Source organism: Schistocerca gregaria, chromosome 1 (genome assembly GCF_023897955.1).
Source record: "Schistocerca gregaria isolate iqSchGreg1 chromosome 1, iqSchGreg1.2, whole genome shotgun sequence".
Taxonomy (NCBI): Eukaryota; Metazoa; Arthropoda; class Insecta; order Orthoptera; family Acrididae; genus Schistocerca; species Schistocerca gregaria.
Genome location: NC_064920.1, coordinates 533594598 through 533612084, shown reverse-complemented (window position 1 = coordinate 533612084; position 17487 = coordinate 533594598). Strand labels below are relative to the sequence as shown.

General features: G+C 41.9%; 1 protein-coding gene across 1 annotated transcript in view; it reads right to left on the bottom strand.

Annotated features, from left to right (window-relative positions):
* LOC126355232 (metallo-beta-lactamase domain-containing protein 1) overlaps positions 1 to 17487 on the bottom strand; it is a 37743-nt gene that overhangs the window by 18012 nt on the left and 2244 nt on the right. Inside the window, exon 3 of the mRNA XM_050005513.1 lies at positions 9058 to 9171. Coding sequence (XP_049861470.1) covers positions 9058 to 9171 — 114 coding nt within the window. The remainder of the gene's footprint in view (positions 1 to 9057; positions 9172 to 17487) is intronic.

The following is a 17487-nucleotide window of genomic DNA, read 5'->3' as shown; positions in this document are numbered from 1 at the left end:
GACGGTAATTTGGATGCGCAGGAGAACTGCAAATGTGGGCAACGTAACTGGTGAACAGTTGTGCATGTCTGACCTGCAATGGAGGAACTCCAGCCTCCGCAAGGATGCTGGTCACTGGACCCATCCTAAAAGCTCCCGTCAATAGTTGCTTTTGCTTAGGCAGCAGAGGGCATTGAAGTGCTACTAGCACTTCCACTTAAGCTGACAAACGTGAGAAGCCAAGTCAATCAAGCACCAAAAACCAGTCCTAAAAATCGATATGTCTTGGGTTCCGGATGAATGGTACGATGCTGACAGAAGTGCATAACACACGGCTTTGTGGCTGAAAATTGAAAGCCGTGGGCTAGAGCCCATGACTAGACCTTGTGGATGGTTCCCTGTAGGTGTCACTAAGCAACACCAGTACTGGTGGAGCACTACGAAATGCAGAAGTCGCCTGCATATAGAGAGGGTGAGATGGGTGGCCCTACAGCTACTGCTTGACTTAATGGCCACTAAAAATAGACACACACTCAATACAGAGCCCTGTGGGACCCCATTCTCCTTGATTTGGGGGGAACTACCGGAGGCACCAACTTGGACACAGAAAGTACGAAGTGACAGGCAATTTTGGATAAAAATTGGGAACAGGCCTCGGATACCCCACTCGTATAATGTGCCAAGGATGATGATGTTGCCAGGTGGTGTCATACGCTTTTAATAAATAAAAAAAGATGGCAACAAGGTGTTGGTGTCTGGAAAAGGCTGTTTGGATGGCAGACTCAAGGGACACAAGATGATCAGTGGTAGAGCGACCCAGGCAGTAGCCACCCTGGCACAGAGCCAGTAGGCCACATGCTCCAGGACCTGACCCAACCGCCAACACACCATATCTTCCAGCTGCTTACAAAGAACTTTGGTGAGGCTGATGGGATGATAGCTATCCACATCAAATGGACTCTCAACAGGTTTTGGCACCAGAATGATGGTGCTCTCCTGCCACTGCAACGGAAAGACGCCATCACACCAGATTCAGTTGAAGATCATAAGGAGATGTCACTTGTCGTCAGACGAGAGATGTTTATCATCTGACTGTGGTTCTGATCGGGCCCAGGAGCTGTGTCGGGGCAATGTGCAAGGGCACTGAGGAGCTCCCACTCTGTAAATAGGGCATTATAGGGTTCACTAAGGCTTGTAGTGAATGAGAGGACTTTCTCTTCCATCCACCGTTTGAGAGTGCGAAAGGGTGGGGGTAATTCTCCGAGACAGAGGTGCAAGCATAGTGCTCAGCAAAGTGCTTCACAATCGTGTTTGTGTCAGCAGATAACACACCATTTATGTTAACACCAGAAACACCTGTTGGGATCTGGTACCCAAAAACTTGGTTGATCTTTGCTCAGACTTGGGAAGGTGACATATGGCACCCAACGGTCGACACATACTTCTCCCAACACTCCTGTTTCTGCCTTGGCAAATGTGGGCATGGAGCTGTTTAAAAGTTATGAGATGCTCCAGGGAAGGCCGCTGTCGAGCTCGCCAATGCTCCTTAACTGCCTCAGCAACTTCTGGCAACCACCAAGGGACTGTTTCGCCAGGGGCACCTTAAAGAACAAGGGATCACATTTTCCACTGCACAAATGATCACTGTAGTTATCTGCTCAATCACTACATCGATGCTACAGTGTGTGGGAGATTCAATAGTGACATCACAGGTGAAAGTTTCCTCTAGGGCAAGCGTCCGAGGGCCTGATGCTGAGGTAGTGACAGGAAGATGGGGAAGTGGTCACTACCACATAGGTTGTCACAAGCTCTCCAGGGGGTAGATAGGAGAAGGTCAGGACTGCGAACCGAGAGATCAATAGCTGAATATGTGCCATGTGCCACACTGAAATGGGCTGAGAGGCAGAGGTCGAATTGCGGCAGTAAATTTTCGACATCTCTGCCTCAGCCAGTAAGAACTGTGCCACCCCACAAGGGGTTATGAGCATTAAAATCTCTTCAAAGTGAAAAGGTTTAGGAAGTTGATCAATCAGGGCAGCCAATGCGTTCAGGGGTACTGCACCATCTGGAGGAAGATATATGTTGCAGACAGTTATTTCCTGCATTGTCCTTATCCTGACAGCGACAGTTTCAAGAGGGGTTTTAAGGGGCACAGGTTCACTGCATACTGAGTTGTTCAGGACAGATGCAAACTCCACCTGACATTCTATTATAGTTGCTATAGTTCCTGTAATATCCCTTTTAGTCAAGGAGGACAGGGGTCCGCAATGCTGGGAACCAGGTTTCCTGGAGGGCAATGCAGAAAGCAGGTGTAAAGCTTAACAGTTGCCATAGCTCAGCCAGGGGGTGGAAAAAACCACCGCAATTCCACTGGTGGATGACGTAGTCGTGAGGCTGGGAAGGCATGAAGCACGCAAGGAGGCAGGTTATGCCTCAGGGTCACCTACTGCCTCCAATGAATATTTGTAGCCATTTTTATGGTGGATGAGGCATCAGTGAGACCCAGGTCTGCAGGTGACACTAAGATCGCCACTGCATCCTCATATGCAGAAATGATAGGGAGGGGTGGTGTTGGAGCCACCACAGGGTCCTGTTTCTTAGCAGACTACTACTTAGTTTGCTTGCTCTCTCGTTTCTCTTTAGGGGGCTTGCTGGGAAGATCTCTCTGAAGCAGTTTCAGGAATAGAGGAAGACTGCGAAGCTCTTCGTCCAGCAGCATTTGGCTCCTTGAGCCACTGGCGAGTGTCTGCCATGGCATTAGTGGAGACCTTGGAAGAGAGGGGGCTGTTGCTTCTCCGGCAGGGGGGAGGGGACTAATGTCTCCTGCATTTGGAGGGGTCTTGCTCCCGAAGTAGGTGCTTTGGGAGCAACAGAGGAAGATTTGCCCCCTGCCACCAAGGGGGCGGAAGTATTCTGGTGGCCCGGCGGGCCTGCTGGTCATGGCAGAGTGAGAAATCACTGGCACCTGGGACGGCGATGGTGATGTAGCAGCAGTGTATGTTGACATCAACCAAATGCAGTGTAATCTTTTGAATTTACATTTAGCCTCTGTGTAAGTCAACCTGTCCACGGTCTTGTACTCCATAATTTTCCCCTCCTACGGAGTACTGGACAGTCTGATGTGCAGGGGGAGTGGTGCTCTTCACAGTTGATGCAAGTGGAATGTGGCACACATGGAGTATCTGGGTGCAGTGGACATCCACAGTCTCAACATATGGCACTGGAAGTGCAGCAGAAAGACATGTGCCCGAACTTCCAGCACTTAAAGCACTGCATACGGGGAGAGACGTATGGTTTAACATCACAGGGATAAACCATCACCTTGACCTTTTCAGGCAATGAATCACCCTCAAAGGCCAAGATGAAGGAACCGGTAGCAACCCTGTTGTCTTTGGGTCCCCTGGAAATGCATCAGATGAAATGAACACCCTGCTATTCTAAATTGGTGTGGAGCTCATTGTCAGACTGCAAGAGGAGGTCACGATGGAAAATAATCCCCTGGACCATGTTGAGGCTTTTATGGGGAGTGACGGAAACAGAAACATCACCCAGCTTGTCACAAGCGAGTAATGCTCGGGATTGGGCTGGGGATGCTGTCTGAATCAAGACTGCGCCGTTTTGTACTCTTGGAGAGCACTGTCACTTCTCCACATTTATCCTCAAGGTGTTCAATGAAAAATTGAGGCTTTGTTGGTAGAAACGAGTACCCATTGGTATTTTGGTTCTGCTACAGACTAAAAACCGAGGCGAATATGCTCTCTCCATTCTGTAGATCTATGTTCCGCCCATGGTGTAGGAAGGGAAGGAAATGATTTAGGGTCATACCTGTCGGCATTGTACTCTATCTTGTCCTCCTTAGAGACTGCTGCTGCCGTACGATCACCAGCCAGAGATGACTTGGTCTCCTCCATTGTGGGCCATCTGCTCTGATGCCACCCTCTCCGATTGGGGTATCTCCCCACGGGCACCACCCAGCCACAGCAAAGGCCAACTGGCACAATGGCTGTTGCCAGGAAGACAGGCATCTACTCCTTGGCAAACATGGGGAGTTTACAGCTCAAGCATCAGCAGTGTTACCTGTGTTGTCAGAGGGCTACCACCAAATGGATACATGACGGCCCCACCACAATGGACTGGCTACCGTGCTGGATATTGGGTGCAGGGAAATCCAATATTGTCATGAGGGTGAAAGAGGACAGGAGACAATGGAAGATGACATACTCCGGAAAGTGTCCTCACCCAAAGAGTTGAAACACAGGAGGAGATGCAAGGCTATGACAGACTCAGGATATTAAATCTAAGGGCACTTGTGCACCACGTAAGGCGTCTTCCATATATGGCCTGCACTTTTTCTACAGAGAATTTTGAAAGTGGCACGCAAATCATAGAATGGGACCTGAACTCATAGGGCCGAGAAGTGAGAGACTCCTTTTAGTCGCCTCTTACGACAGGCACGAATACCTCGGGCCTATTCTAACTCCCATACCCGCAGGGGGCAATTTTTAAGTGGCCCTCTGTTAAATGAAAAAAAAGTCATTATTAAAAAGGAACATATAATTTAACTACCTACATGAAATACATACAAACAAACATACTTTAAATTACCGACATTACCCATCACTATTCACTAATGTCATCATTACTGGTATCCTCAGGAGTCTACATCAGAAATATATTAATTTTGTTGTCCCCCTTCATCCTTGGTGATGTTACAGGGCACATCATATTCAGTGCTGTCTAGGGATTTGAAATGCACCATTTCTTGAATTATTTTACAATCATTGGTGTTTCAATGCTTTTCCAGGCAGCCAAAACCCACTGTGCAATAATGTGGGGTGCAACACACTCAATTTTTCCTGTTGGAGTCAGTTCACAGTTTGGTTTGCAAAACCATTCTTTTTTTTTAACTGTAACCTTTGAAAGGTTTATTTATACAGTTCACAATTTGGTTTGAAAACCATTTTTTTAACTGTAACCTTTGAAAGGTTTATTTATATAAACATCCAGAGATTGTAATACGGAAGTCACTCCTCCAGCAATAACAACAAGATCACCGCCTAGGCTGTGGATCTACTTTATTATGTCATCAGTGAGATGATCACAAAATGCATTAAGACAAAACACTGATGTTAGTTTTAGTTCCCATACGTTTTGGAGACAGTCAAGCATTAAAGTTCCAGTCATCCATTCCTTCTCTTGGTTTTGATCAAAAATGTCAACAGGTAACAACTTTTCATTTTTATATGTCTTTGAGCATTTTTCCACATGAAGATTAAGAAAAGGGGAAGTCTGCGCCCACCAGCTGTGATTCCCAGCATTACAGTAATGTGCTGTTTCTCACATCCTGTTGTTTTGATGACAACTTCTTTCATCTCCTAATCAACCGTGTAATTATGTGCCAAATCAAACCAAATTATTGTCACATTAGCTTTGCTTATTTGGCCCATCAAAAAAGTATTCTCTTTTCAGTGTGTGATGACATATCTCTGAAAATCTTAACTTTTTTCTCAAAATCTTGTAGATGCTTTTGGCATACTGTTGTACAGAATCATAGAGATAAGCCTGCCCATTTCATAAAATGATTAACCCATCCGCAGCTAGCCTTAAACTCTTGTTTCAGTATATTAAGAGCTGCAGCCACCTCTTTGGTTTGTTTCTTGTGGTGTTACTAGTCACAGATTACCCATACTACCTTAACAGGCAAATTCAAAAACTTTTACTACGGCATCAGGATGTCTCTGTGAGGGCCAGTGAATTTCTTTCTATTGGTGGGCATTGAAAATATTGCCAATTTCTGTATCTTCCATAAGCAAATGTTACTCTCAGCTAGCTTGACCTCTCGTCCAGCCCTCCTGTTACCATATTTTTCAACAGTAAGAATTATTTTACAATTGAAAATAACATTATACAAGGTACATCTTTGATTGCCTTCCATTTTGTGATTCACTAATGCAAACACACTACAAGTAAAAGGCCAACAATAACATAACAAATTTGAGAATTACAACAATGTGTTGTGATGTAAGGAAAAATACTTACATTTTAATTATGCTGCTGGTGAACAACAGATTCAAGTTCATATTCGAATGTAATGTGCCACTGAATTTTATGTTGCAAATGTTAGATCTCTTGCACTTGTGACTATTTTGTAACTCTTAAACCACATTCATAACATTAAAGTATGCAAAACCTAATTTGTACCTGCAAGACAAATACTAAAACTTCAATTATGAAAATTACAACTGATCTATACACTCATAATGTTTGCATGTTGTGTAGCTTCTCAGCATTCTCTCAGTTTATCAAATTAATTCCTCACGGAAATTCAAATTACATTAACGAATGAGAGAGCCGAAAGGCATTTTGGTTTTCCTGGTCACCCTTTTGGATCGCTGTCTATGTGAAGTGGCTAGTGGTGAGTGGTCCATTGCTGCTCTAGGGCAAGGAAACACTTGAGCATAAATTGTTCTGATCTTGGAGCAGGCACAAGCTCTGAGGAAGATTTTGCTGTTACTGGTGGGTTGTAAAGGATTACAAAATGTGTCTGAGGTTCCATCAGACTGACATCCTTTGCAGACGGCTGAAATGCGATTAAAAGAATAAAAGAACGAGTTGACTCGAACTTGCGACTTTGCATCTGCATTTTGCCATGTTTAGCACTAGACCACAGTTCTAATGCAAGAAGAGTTTTAACTAAAACTGGAATTACCTTGCAGGTCAATCAGCTACATCTGCACATGCACAGGGGCACTTTCAACTAAAATGGCACAGATGTAAGACTGACAGTGTTTCCAAAGCTTTTATAAAACTGTTGTTGTAATTCTTGCAAGGTTACAATGAATTCTCCAAATCTCACCTTTTTTTTTAATGCCACTGCACCAGGGAACTGGCCTGTCTTTCAGAACGTGTCCCTTCTACAAAGTGACTTTTTTAAATGCATCCCTATCAAATCACAAAGATGTTGCCTTTCAGCATCTTACTGTGTGCAGGTAAGTCCATTTAAAATGCAAAGTCTACGATCAATTCCAGCTGATCTAATTTTTATTCCTGCATTCCTTTTTCCTTCATAAATTCAATAGTGAGATTTAAATTGAAAAATCATTCCAGGCATGCCCCTTGACTTGACCAACATATTTTGAAGTAGTAATTGAACTCCTTATGCTCTTCGTTCATTTCAACTGAAAACAGTTGCAACTAAAAACAGAATAACAGATGCAACTTCAGAAATTTTACTGCCCGTACTACCAATTTCTTCAAGTGCTCCATGGCTGCAAATTTAGCATGAAGTACTTCTTGGTTTACAATGAATCACACCTGTCAACCATTGTAATTCTTTGCCCTGTCATTGTCATCTAAAAGCTTAAATTCTTTCTGCATGGTGCTTAATGTAGTTGTATAGCAAATAAGTAGTACCCTTCGCTTATGCAAATTGAGAATTCTCACCCTTCTCTTTCGTCATTCCCATTCATTTTAAATAATTATGATGATCACTCTAGACTTCTTCTTCTTGTGCAAACAGCCAATGGACTTGTGAACATCCTTTACATCACAAACAAACAGCAAAGAAACTTCCTGGCAGATTAAAACTGTGTGCCGGACCGAGACTTGAACTCGGGACCTTTGTATTTCACGGGCAAGTGCTCTACCAACTGAGCAACCCAAGCATGACTCACGCCCCATCCTCACAGCTTCAATTCCGCCAGTACCTCGTCTCCTAGAGCACTTGCCTGCGAAAGGCAAAGGTCTGAGCTCAAGTCTTGGTCCGGCACATACTTTTAAGCTGCCAGGAAGTTTCATATCAGCACACACTCTGCTGTGGAGTGAAAATTTCATTCTAGAAACAGCAGAGAGTAAGCATCACTGACCCCATAATTCTGCTGAACTCAGTGTTGTGCCAACTGGATGATGCTGCACTGCAGTGCTAAATGAAATATCACACTGTTCCAGGTACTTCCAATAAGGAGTGAGCAAAGTCAAGTGACAGGACGGGCCTCTGACTGCCTACAGCCTGCACATGCTGCATGCATGAACTTCAGCATACTGTGGCCAGCCCTGACCTAGAAGCACTAACAGACAGGTTTTGACTGTGAGAAATGTCTTAAATGTCACCCACTTTCATTTCATTGACTTCTATGGAGTTAACAGTTGGTCGAAGTAGAGCTCAACATGACTGAGTAAGCCTCATAGAACTGAGATGCGGCAAATGCCCTCGATGTTGTCACTAATGATATTTCACCTCAACAGACACCATAAAGAAAACCTCGAGGTCTTTTTTTAGTTTTATAACATCCTCAAAACCACAGCAGATAAACCTAAATATGCAGTATCTCAACACAATCATTTCCACCATCATGCTTAAATGAAGTCTCTAAAGTATGCCTAGAGGTTAAGGTAATGAAGGACTAGTGATACTGACCAGTTCTCAGCTTCTCTAAACCTGTACCAGACAGGATTAGCAAAGGTCCCTAAGGTGTGGATGAATTGTGATCATTGCTTTGGTGAGTTATGTAACTCACTTATAACTTTAAATCAAAGTCACCACTGAACATGTGGAGCTATAGCTGAGTCGGCATAAGCTGATTCCTCGCAGTTGCAGACAGCTGGATGCAAACAGCTGGATGCAGAAGCTTTGTGGGCCTATATCAACTAATAACGTAACATGATAGAAGTCTCTATGGCAATGCCTAGTTATTCTCCCAGCTCTGTGTATGGCTACTGTTTTCTCCTGCAGCCATCAGTGCTTACAGTTGGAAGCTGTCAGTGGTCTTTTTAAGCTGTCTCAGCTGTAGGGCCACAAAATAAATTTTGGTTATTAGTTTATTACCTGATGCTAAGTTGTCAACCATGGCAGCACCACACTTATAAAGCCAAGTTTTGAGTTATCACTATTCCATCCAAGTAGCAGACACGCATCTATTTCTGTTCCGGTTCAATTAAAGTGTTACTCCATAACATGAGGGAAAAGGGGGGAGGGGGGGGGGGGGGGAGGAGCTGAAGGCTTATTTGCCTACATTAAATTCCATTAAAGTAAACTAACATTTAATAATAAATGATTGAAGAGTAAATTTATAACTTTACCTGTAATTGCAAAAATGCCATCACTTTTAGTTTTAACGATTACAGATACATCACTGAGAGTGTGGCCTGGTGTTGGTATAACTTTCACATCTTCATCTATAATATAAGGTTCCCCTAGAAATTAAAGTGGTTTTTGTTAAAAGGTTTCTTAATACCAAGAGGAGAAATGAAATTGTTATCACATGTAACAATTATTATTTTTGGGATGTTGGTTTGTGAAATTCCAAATTTTAATCTCGGAAGTGGTGATAAAATTTTTCTGTAAACTCTGACAAGGTTATCTTGTGTTCATTGAAGTACAATTACAAAAAATAGGCACATAATAATAAATTGAAGTTTAATAAACTGAACCATTTGAAAACAAAGCACACATTAAACAAGAGAATAGATTATTATGATTACTATTTAATTTAATCCTGGAAACAGCAAAACGAAACTCAATGTATAAATATTGCCAGAAGTCTCCAAACTAAAACTCGCCTTCATTGCCTAGCTTTTGCTGACATTCTAATCCTCTCCAATAACAGACCGGAAGCAACCCTTTCTGTAGAGAAAATCTATGAAATGGTGGCAAAAGCTGGGACCAAATTTCATAAGAAAAAACATTATATGGAAGGGACCAGATTAAGACCGAACGACCAACTTTTACTCAGCAATTTTGGCACACCCCAGCTAGACAAATTCTAGTATCTAGGAGAAATTATTGAACTAGTGGGGCTAAATCAAGAAGGTAACAAAGAAAGAATTGCAAAACTATAAAAGGCACACACATTTACATGAAACAGATAAACAAAATATATATAAGAGAAAATTAAAAGAATTTCTGAATGACAACTTCTACTCAATAGATGAATTCTTAGATATGAAGTAGTAATGAGAAACCACAACTGGTTAATAGAAGTTAATAATAGTAAAAGTGTGCATGAAGGGAGAGAGACAAAGCATTCACTGAGAATTAACTGCATTAAGAATTATGTAGTACCTTCCCCCAAATCTTTCATAGTTTATATGAGATATCTGTAGATGTAACTCTTATAACAAAAAATGTGTTAAATATGGCACAAACTTTAGACATCAAACTGCATTCATATCAATCCGTTACCATTATATTTATTTCGCATTTACATTTGTTGGCTTCGATAAATCATAACCAAAGTGTCACATTCCTACCTAACTTAAGTCTCTCACAATTTTATAGATTAGTTTGTCACAACAATGAAGATTTCTAGTGGGGATGGGCATTATCACACTAACTCTAACTAGTGTGACAACACAGCAATAGGCTACCACTATTAGTAAGTTAAAGACTAAATTGTGACAGTCCCTATGAGCACATGGTTGAAATATTCACTTTATTCCATTGAACATCAAATGCCTGATCATTTAAAAACTTCATATTGGAGAATATTGGGGTAAGACAGAGCATAATCTGCAGACTGGTATTCTCTTCTTGCTAGGCTTTAATGCCTCGCTGCAAAATCTTCATGTATGACAGATTAGTTCAGTTTTATGGAAGGCACACACAAAAATAAAGGAACCAGCCTAGTGCTATGGTGCCTTGAATCCCCTCCCCGTCTCCTGCTAAACCACATACATACTTAATCAAACTGAACAAATCAAGATTTTTATTTCAAAGTTTGGCTCAACAGCTCAATGAGAATATGTTAAAAACACGATTTCATGTATTTATGTTCAATATCTGGGCTCATTTACAGTTTCTTCTGCCGCTCAACATCTCTGGGTTATGGATATGCTTATCACCATGTAAAACAGTAAATTCTGTGTCTTGGTGTTGCCAGGGTAGCTGAAACACTTTTTGTAATAAATATACTGAGAAATGCCCAGTCTGTCACAATACCACCACGACCACAACCAATAATAATAATAATAATAATAATAATAATAATAATAATAATAATAATAATAATATAGTCCCTCCTACAGGTGCCACCTTTATGTGGTCAGGAGGGGGTGAGGGCCTTGAGTGCTCCAGTAAAGCTGAGAGACATGCCAGCAGTAGTGCAACCTACTGGCAGTTTCAACCACAATGAAGAGGTCAAAGCTGAGGGGAAGGACTAAATGCACCTAACTCATTTGAACAGATGGAGCAACAAAACAAAAACAGGAAGCCACACTGGCTCAGGTGTCACTCAGGATAAAAAGGAGGACAGTGGCTGCTGACGAATCTGGGCAGCCGTTGGCTGGTGGCCTACCATACATAATGAAAAAACTCTGAAGCTGCAGAAATACACTATGTAGGACAACTGGGAAGTCATCAAATGCTTCTAGCCATCAGAACTTTATAAGAGTGGCTACCAAAAGAACATGTACCTGCTCTCGAAACAAGAATATTCACATTCAAAGATAATAGAATGATAACTATCCAATTACAGACAATTTGTCCTAAGGAATAAAGTGTTTAGTCTAGTGCAAAACTTGGGCACAGAAGTAATACTACCTCCTGCTTGGGCACCAGGAAGAACTGGAGTCACTGAACACTGTCAAACTTTAAAAAACCTTTAAAATGATGCAAGATGAATAAGAAGGTGAAAAAGAAGGCCACTGATGAAATGCCTGATACACTGACTCAAAAGACAACAAGATCTTAAAGAGAAAACTCTGGATCGTTGGCCATCTAATGCAAAAAGCAAGTGGCTGCCAACTTTAAAAACTGTATGCAGTAAATAACTGGCTCCACTAATTAAGGACATCAAAGCTGCCCAAACAACAACAAAGAAATGAACCAGGTTGAGTTCAGCAGTAATGGTAACAAAAGAAAAGGGGTTACTGCAACCAAAGCCTGCCAGAAGATTTATTGGGAAAGCAAAATAGAAAGTTCACACAGAAGATAAAATCAAAAGCTTGAATCTGGTGCAAGAAACTTTAAGAACATGAAAGGGCATGAATTGAATAACGAGAAGACTAAAAATGTATTGAGTGAACACAGGAGAAACTGAAGAAGCTTTGAAAATTGTGAAACAACAAATAACTGCAATAGCCAGGGAAATTGAAAAATATGAGGCCAGTATCATCCAGTACAGGCCAAATCAAAGTTTCCAATCCAACGAAAGGCAGTTCTACCAGCGCCTGAATCAGTAAGTCAACACAAAATTTGAAAAACAGAGAAATAGGCAGCGACTCCATTCTGGAAAGATCTTTGGGAGACTGAAAAGTTCTGGGTGGGCAAAGGACTTAGAAAAAAGAATGTACCAGCTGTGGATAAAACATGAAATGGTTGAGGAAAGGATGAAGGAAGTTAAGAACTGGACAGCACCTGGCAATGACTTCCGATTCAAATACCTAACCAATCTGCATGTAAAAATAGCCCAACTGCTCAGTGCAATGCTGCAGATGGGTCAACTGAAGTTTGCAATACTACCTGTCTATTTCGACCTGTGATATAAACGTGTTGTGTGACATCATGGTGGCACGGTGTATTTGAAACTAATCATATTTGCAGAGCATGTGGTGGCACTTTCTAGTGTGGGATTTTTTTGGTTTTTAGCAGTTCACTGGACTTCTTGAGTGCTGTTTGTGAGAATAATATAGGAAGAATTTGTGGTGCTTTGTTAGCAAGTTATTTTGACGTTGGCAGTTAAGAGCACTTTATTCATTTTTCAGATTTGTAATTATTGGTGCAGGTTATTGTTAATAGTTGGAGCATTGTGTGTGGCTTGTTTTTGATACTGATATGACAAGGTGGCTTACCCAAACATGGAAAAAAAACTGAATTCCAGGTGTGAGGATGGTGTCAAGTAGCTCCCAATACATAAATGGTGAGTGGGGGGAGAGGCAGCACAGCACAATAATGACTTTTCTTTCCTCTCAGCAGAGCTACATACCAGCCATAAGCAGTAGCTTAGTTGCAGTTCTTAAACACTGATAATGGAATTAAAATACAGGGAGAAGAAATACAACATTTGAGGGCTGCCGATGGCATTTTAATTCTGCCAGACAGCAAACGACCTGGAAAAGCAGTTGAACACAATGGACACTGCTTTGAAAAGAGAATATAAGATGAATATCAACAAAAACTAAACAAGAATAATGGAATGTAGTCAAATTAAATCAGGTGATGCAAAGAGAATCAGATTAGAAAATGAGACATTTAAAAGTAGTAGATGAATTTTGCTGTTTGGGCAGCAAAAACTGATAATGGCAAAAGTACAGAGGAAATAAAAGTAGAATGGCAATGGCACGAAGAGCACTTCTAAAGATGAGAAATCTGTTGACCTCACAGGTCAAAGTCAAAGCATTGTACCACAATTTTCAGCTTTAACCCAGACAGGAAACACCAATGAACAGCTAACAACTGAAAAAAAAAAACTAATTAAAACAGAAAGATGGACAATACCCAGAAATTACAGCTCACTAGCATCTTTGTACAGCTCGTTAAAGTTTCTGAGAAGTGCCATAAGCATCAGAATTCAAGACTTTCTGGAAGAATACATAATCATACCAGTAGGACAAAAAGGTGACAAGTGAAAAAGCAAGAGGACAAAGACCAGCTGCTGATCAACAAAATGGTTCTGGAAAACTGCAAAAGCCAGAAAACATATCTATGTATTATGACTGTGATTGACTACATAAAGCTTCAGACTATAGAAAAAGCCTTTGACTCACTGCCACACAGAGGGACCAAAAAGCACCTGGAAACCATCAGGAGCAGCAAAAACAGGGAATTCACAGAGAAATTGTAGACACACTGGAATAGAGAACTATTTGTCAGATATTGAACTTACGGACTTGTCAATGTCAAGATAGGCACCTTCCAGAAGCACTCGTGTCCCCACTGCTTTCCGCCATTGTCTTGATTCCACTGCCAATGATATCACAGAAAACAAACATGGCCTATCAAACAGCGAGAAATTCTCAGGAAATATCCCACCTACTGTACCTGGATGAACTGAATCTCTATGGAAAACCTGAAACTGAAACCAGTCTCTGGCAAATACAATCTAAATCTTCAATTGTGACAACAGCACAGAATTCAGCTTAGATTAAGTATACCACATTGGCACGAAAGAAGGGCAAAACTAAGAAAGTGGAGTCATTGAAATGCCTAATGCACAAATCATCAAGTGCTACAAGCCTACAAAAACCAGGGCATTCTGCAGTAGGATTACATCAAGCATGGGCATGTAAAACATATGGTCAGTAAAAAGTAAACCCAAAAGATCCATCCTTGACAGTGACGTCGGGGCTGTACTTGCCCACAAAAGCAAACACTGGAAGAAGAAAGGAATGCTTTGGCAAACTGTGTGAAAGATAGCAAAGAAGCAACGCTGATTGAAGTCGACAACAGAAAGCTTCTCAAGATACAACAAACCAAGATTCATCACGCGGAAAAGTTGTACTGCCAAGCCGGACTGACAGCCTATGCAATAAAGCTTAACAGTACAGACACAGCCAGGAGCCCAGTGCCATATTAAGAGCAGGAGTTGCAGCCAGCTGTTGCAGACTTTTGACAGCTTCCTCAATAGTGACCTATATCTCCAAGCAATGACCAGCCTCCAGGGAGTCTCAATGGCACGGCATGAAGCAGCACTTGTCTTCAGCATGAACTATATACACCCTTGGGCCAAATGAGCAAGTCATCAGCGCAGATGAGCTATACATTAACACCTGCCACGGCACCATGTGTTGATCTCTGCTACGACATTACCAAAAATCTTGTGACTTAATTATCACCAATGCAGCTCGGCTGTCAACCAACAACTGCTGGTCACCTTCACTCTTATCATCTCCATTAGACAGCCAGCCATTGATCCTGACAGCAGTTTATGGGGTAGTATGTACAAACTGAGGGACTTCTCACTCTGTATCACTGAGGTGATCTCTGCTGCTTCCAGCAGCAGTGAATCACTCAGTGGTCAAGGATTCGTTCCCCCATCACCACCACCATTTCCTACTAGGCTGGTCACAGGCCTGCCTCATTCTGGCCATCTGAGCCAGGACACTGTCATAACATCCCAACTCAGCAACAGTTGGCCTCTTGGAATGCACAAGTAGCCAAGTCTGCTCACTACTGGGCTGTTTGCAATGGTGTGGCCACACTGGCATGCATGGAGGCAGAGTCAACATCCATCAGAGGCACACTGCTTTATGTCTGTCTAGTGCTAACAATAAAGAACTTTGACGACATATGGATACCTTCATCATCTATGCCTCCATCCAACTCCAGCAGAGAATCATTTGCTCATTACATTCTCCCTGGTGTCATTTCCAATACTGTTACACTTGGTGTCTGAAGGTCCATAGGATGTTGAAGAGCAGATCAGTTGAGGACTGCAATTGTGATTGAATGTATTCGATAACAGTAAATGTAAGTGGCAGCAAGTACACATCTTATACCATTCGTAGGGTCCTTGTATCCTGGTGTTTGTCCTCTTCCCATTATGTGATGGATACTCTCAGCTATGGTACCTGGGATGGAGCTAAGGGATGAACTGATGACACAGGCTACATACACACACAATGTAATTTATCTGGGCATATAAACTCATGTGCCAAATTGTAAGACACAGTACGCAAGGGCATGCTGACAAAAACAGCATTACACCATGTAATGCATAGAAAACATGAGGCTAAGACAAGGAAGGCCATGGGCACCAAGTAAATTTGGGTCAATGTAAATAACAGGAAATTATCAGCATGAGTTGTAGATAGAGAAGCAGGAATTTAGCATATGATATGTCTATATAAACTAAAGTGAGTTCTATAAATGGTTACAGTGTGTTATAGGAAATAGGATAAGTATGATGACCACCAGAGCAAAACTTAAGGAATATTACTTAGTTTTAATAAGATAGATGTAAACAGTAGTACAGCACTGCCAAAGAAGAGCACAGATCAAATGTTACAACAATATCATATGGTTAGGATTTCCTGTCTTTGCATCACACAACACTGATTCAAGGCAGCAGTGCACTGAGATACCACAGATGCAAGATGAACTATTGGTCGTGACATCATCAATTCAAATACTATGTCCCTTGAGATTCAATGAACATGACAACAGAAAATGCATCAGAGATATCTGTCCCAGCTAAAAACATGAAACTGCAGGAGAATATATCAGGTATTCAGCTAAGTATTATGATAACTATGACAGGTGGACTAAGGGCACACAGGGTAGCTGAAAAGTGACTATGACCCTCAGGTCAGTGACATTGGTGAGCACATGCAGCACAATCTGCCAGTCAGGTCTCTTGGAATGAGAGGCATCACCAAATTGTGATTTTGTAGTAATGTTAGTATATGAGAACAATGGAATTTTGATACTTCCTCAGTCACTATGTCCAAGAATATGACCACAGCAATGCTACCACGGACACCTTTATTTTGTAGATAAAGATCCTTATTTGTTATGACATAGTTATACAGCATTATATAGCAGTATGCATACGGATAAGTTCACACAAGCCAAGAAGGGCTTGGACTTGTCTTGAGTGTTGGATGAGCAACTAGTACTTTTTACCTACGACAAAAGAGGGCACAGATGTTTCTCATGTCTTCTTATTAGCTATTTGGAATCAAGTGACAATAAGGAAGAAAATACAAAAATAAGAAAAATTAGTGGGGATACAGTGATAGGCCTCTCTTCCTACAAGGTGGAATGACAGCTGCTTACTGGACTAAAAACAAAAGAAATAAAGAAGGATGGGGCAAAACAGTACCTAAAGACTCCACACCTGTCCATCACAGGAGTCAAGACAGTGAACATAGCACAAATGTAGAAAGGAAAAAGAATACTAAAAGGTATTGGTCACTCAAAAGTGGTCAGTCCGGCCTTGAGTAGCAGAATACAAAATGTAAACAACTGAAAAATATTTCTGTTACAGCCAGTTTCTCAAGCAGAAATTTAGTGGATCGAATCATTGCTCAAAGAGTGTAAATGTAGGTATACATATCCAGACAGGAGACTGATGCCAGATCAGGGCATAGATTGCACCCAGCCAGCATAGCATTTCGCAGTATCAACAGCTTCTTCAATAGTGACTCAGTTCTCCAGGCAATGACCAGTGTTAGGAAGTCTCAGTGGCACTGAATATATGTGTCAGTACTTGTCTTCCATATTAAAAAGCCTCCTCAACCACATATAACCCCTGGGTTGGCCAAGCAGGTCACTGGCATGGCTGGGCCATGTATCGACACCCGCCATGTGTTGGTCTCTGCTGGGAGTCACTGACACCCTTGTGAAGCAACTGTCATTGATGGAGCTATCATTGATGCAGCCTGGCTGTGAGTAAACAACTACTGCCTGTTGGTCTATCCATCATGCCACCTTCACTCTGCCACTGTCTACACAAGACTGTCAGCCAGGGAACCTGCCACCACCTCGTTGTCTGACATATAAACTGGGGTCCTCACAGCTCTGCGCCACTGGGGCCCAATCAGATGCAGCACCCCACCAATTGGTCCAGAGTT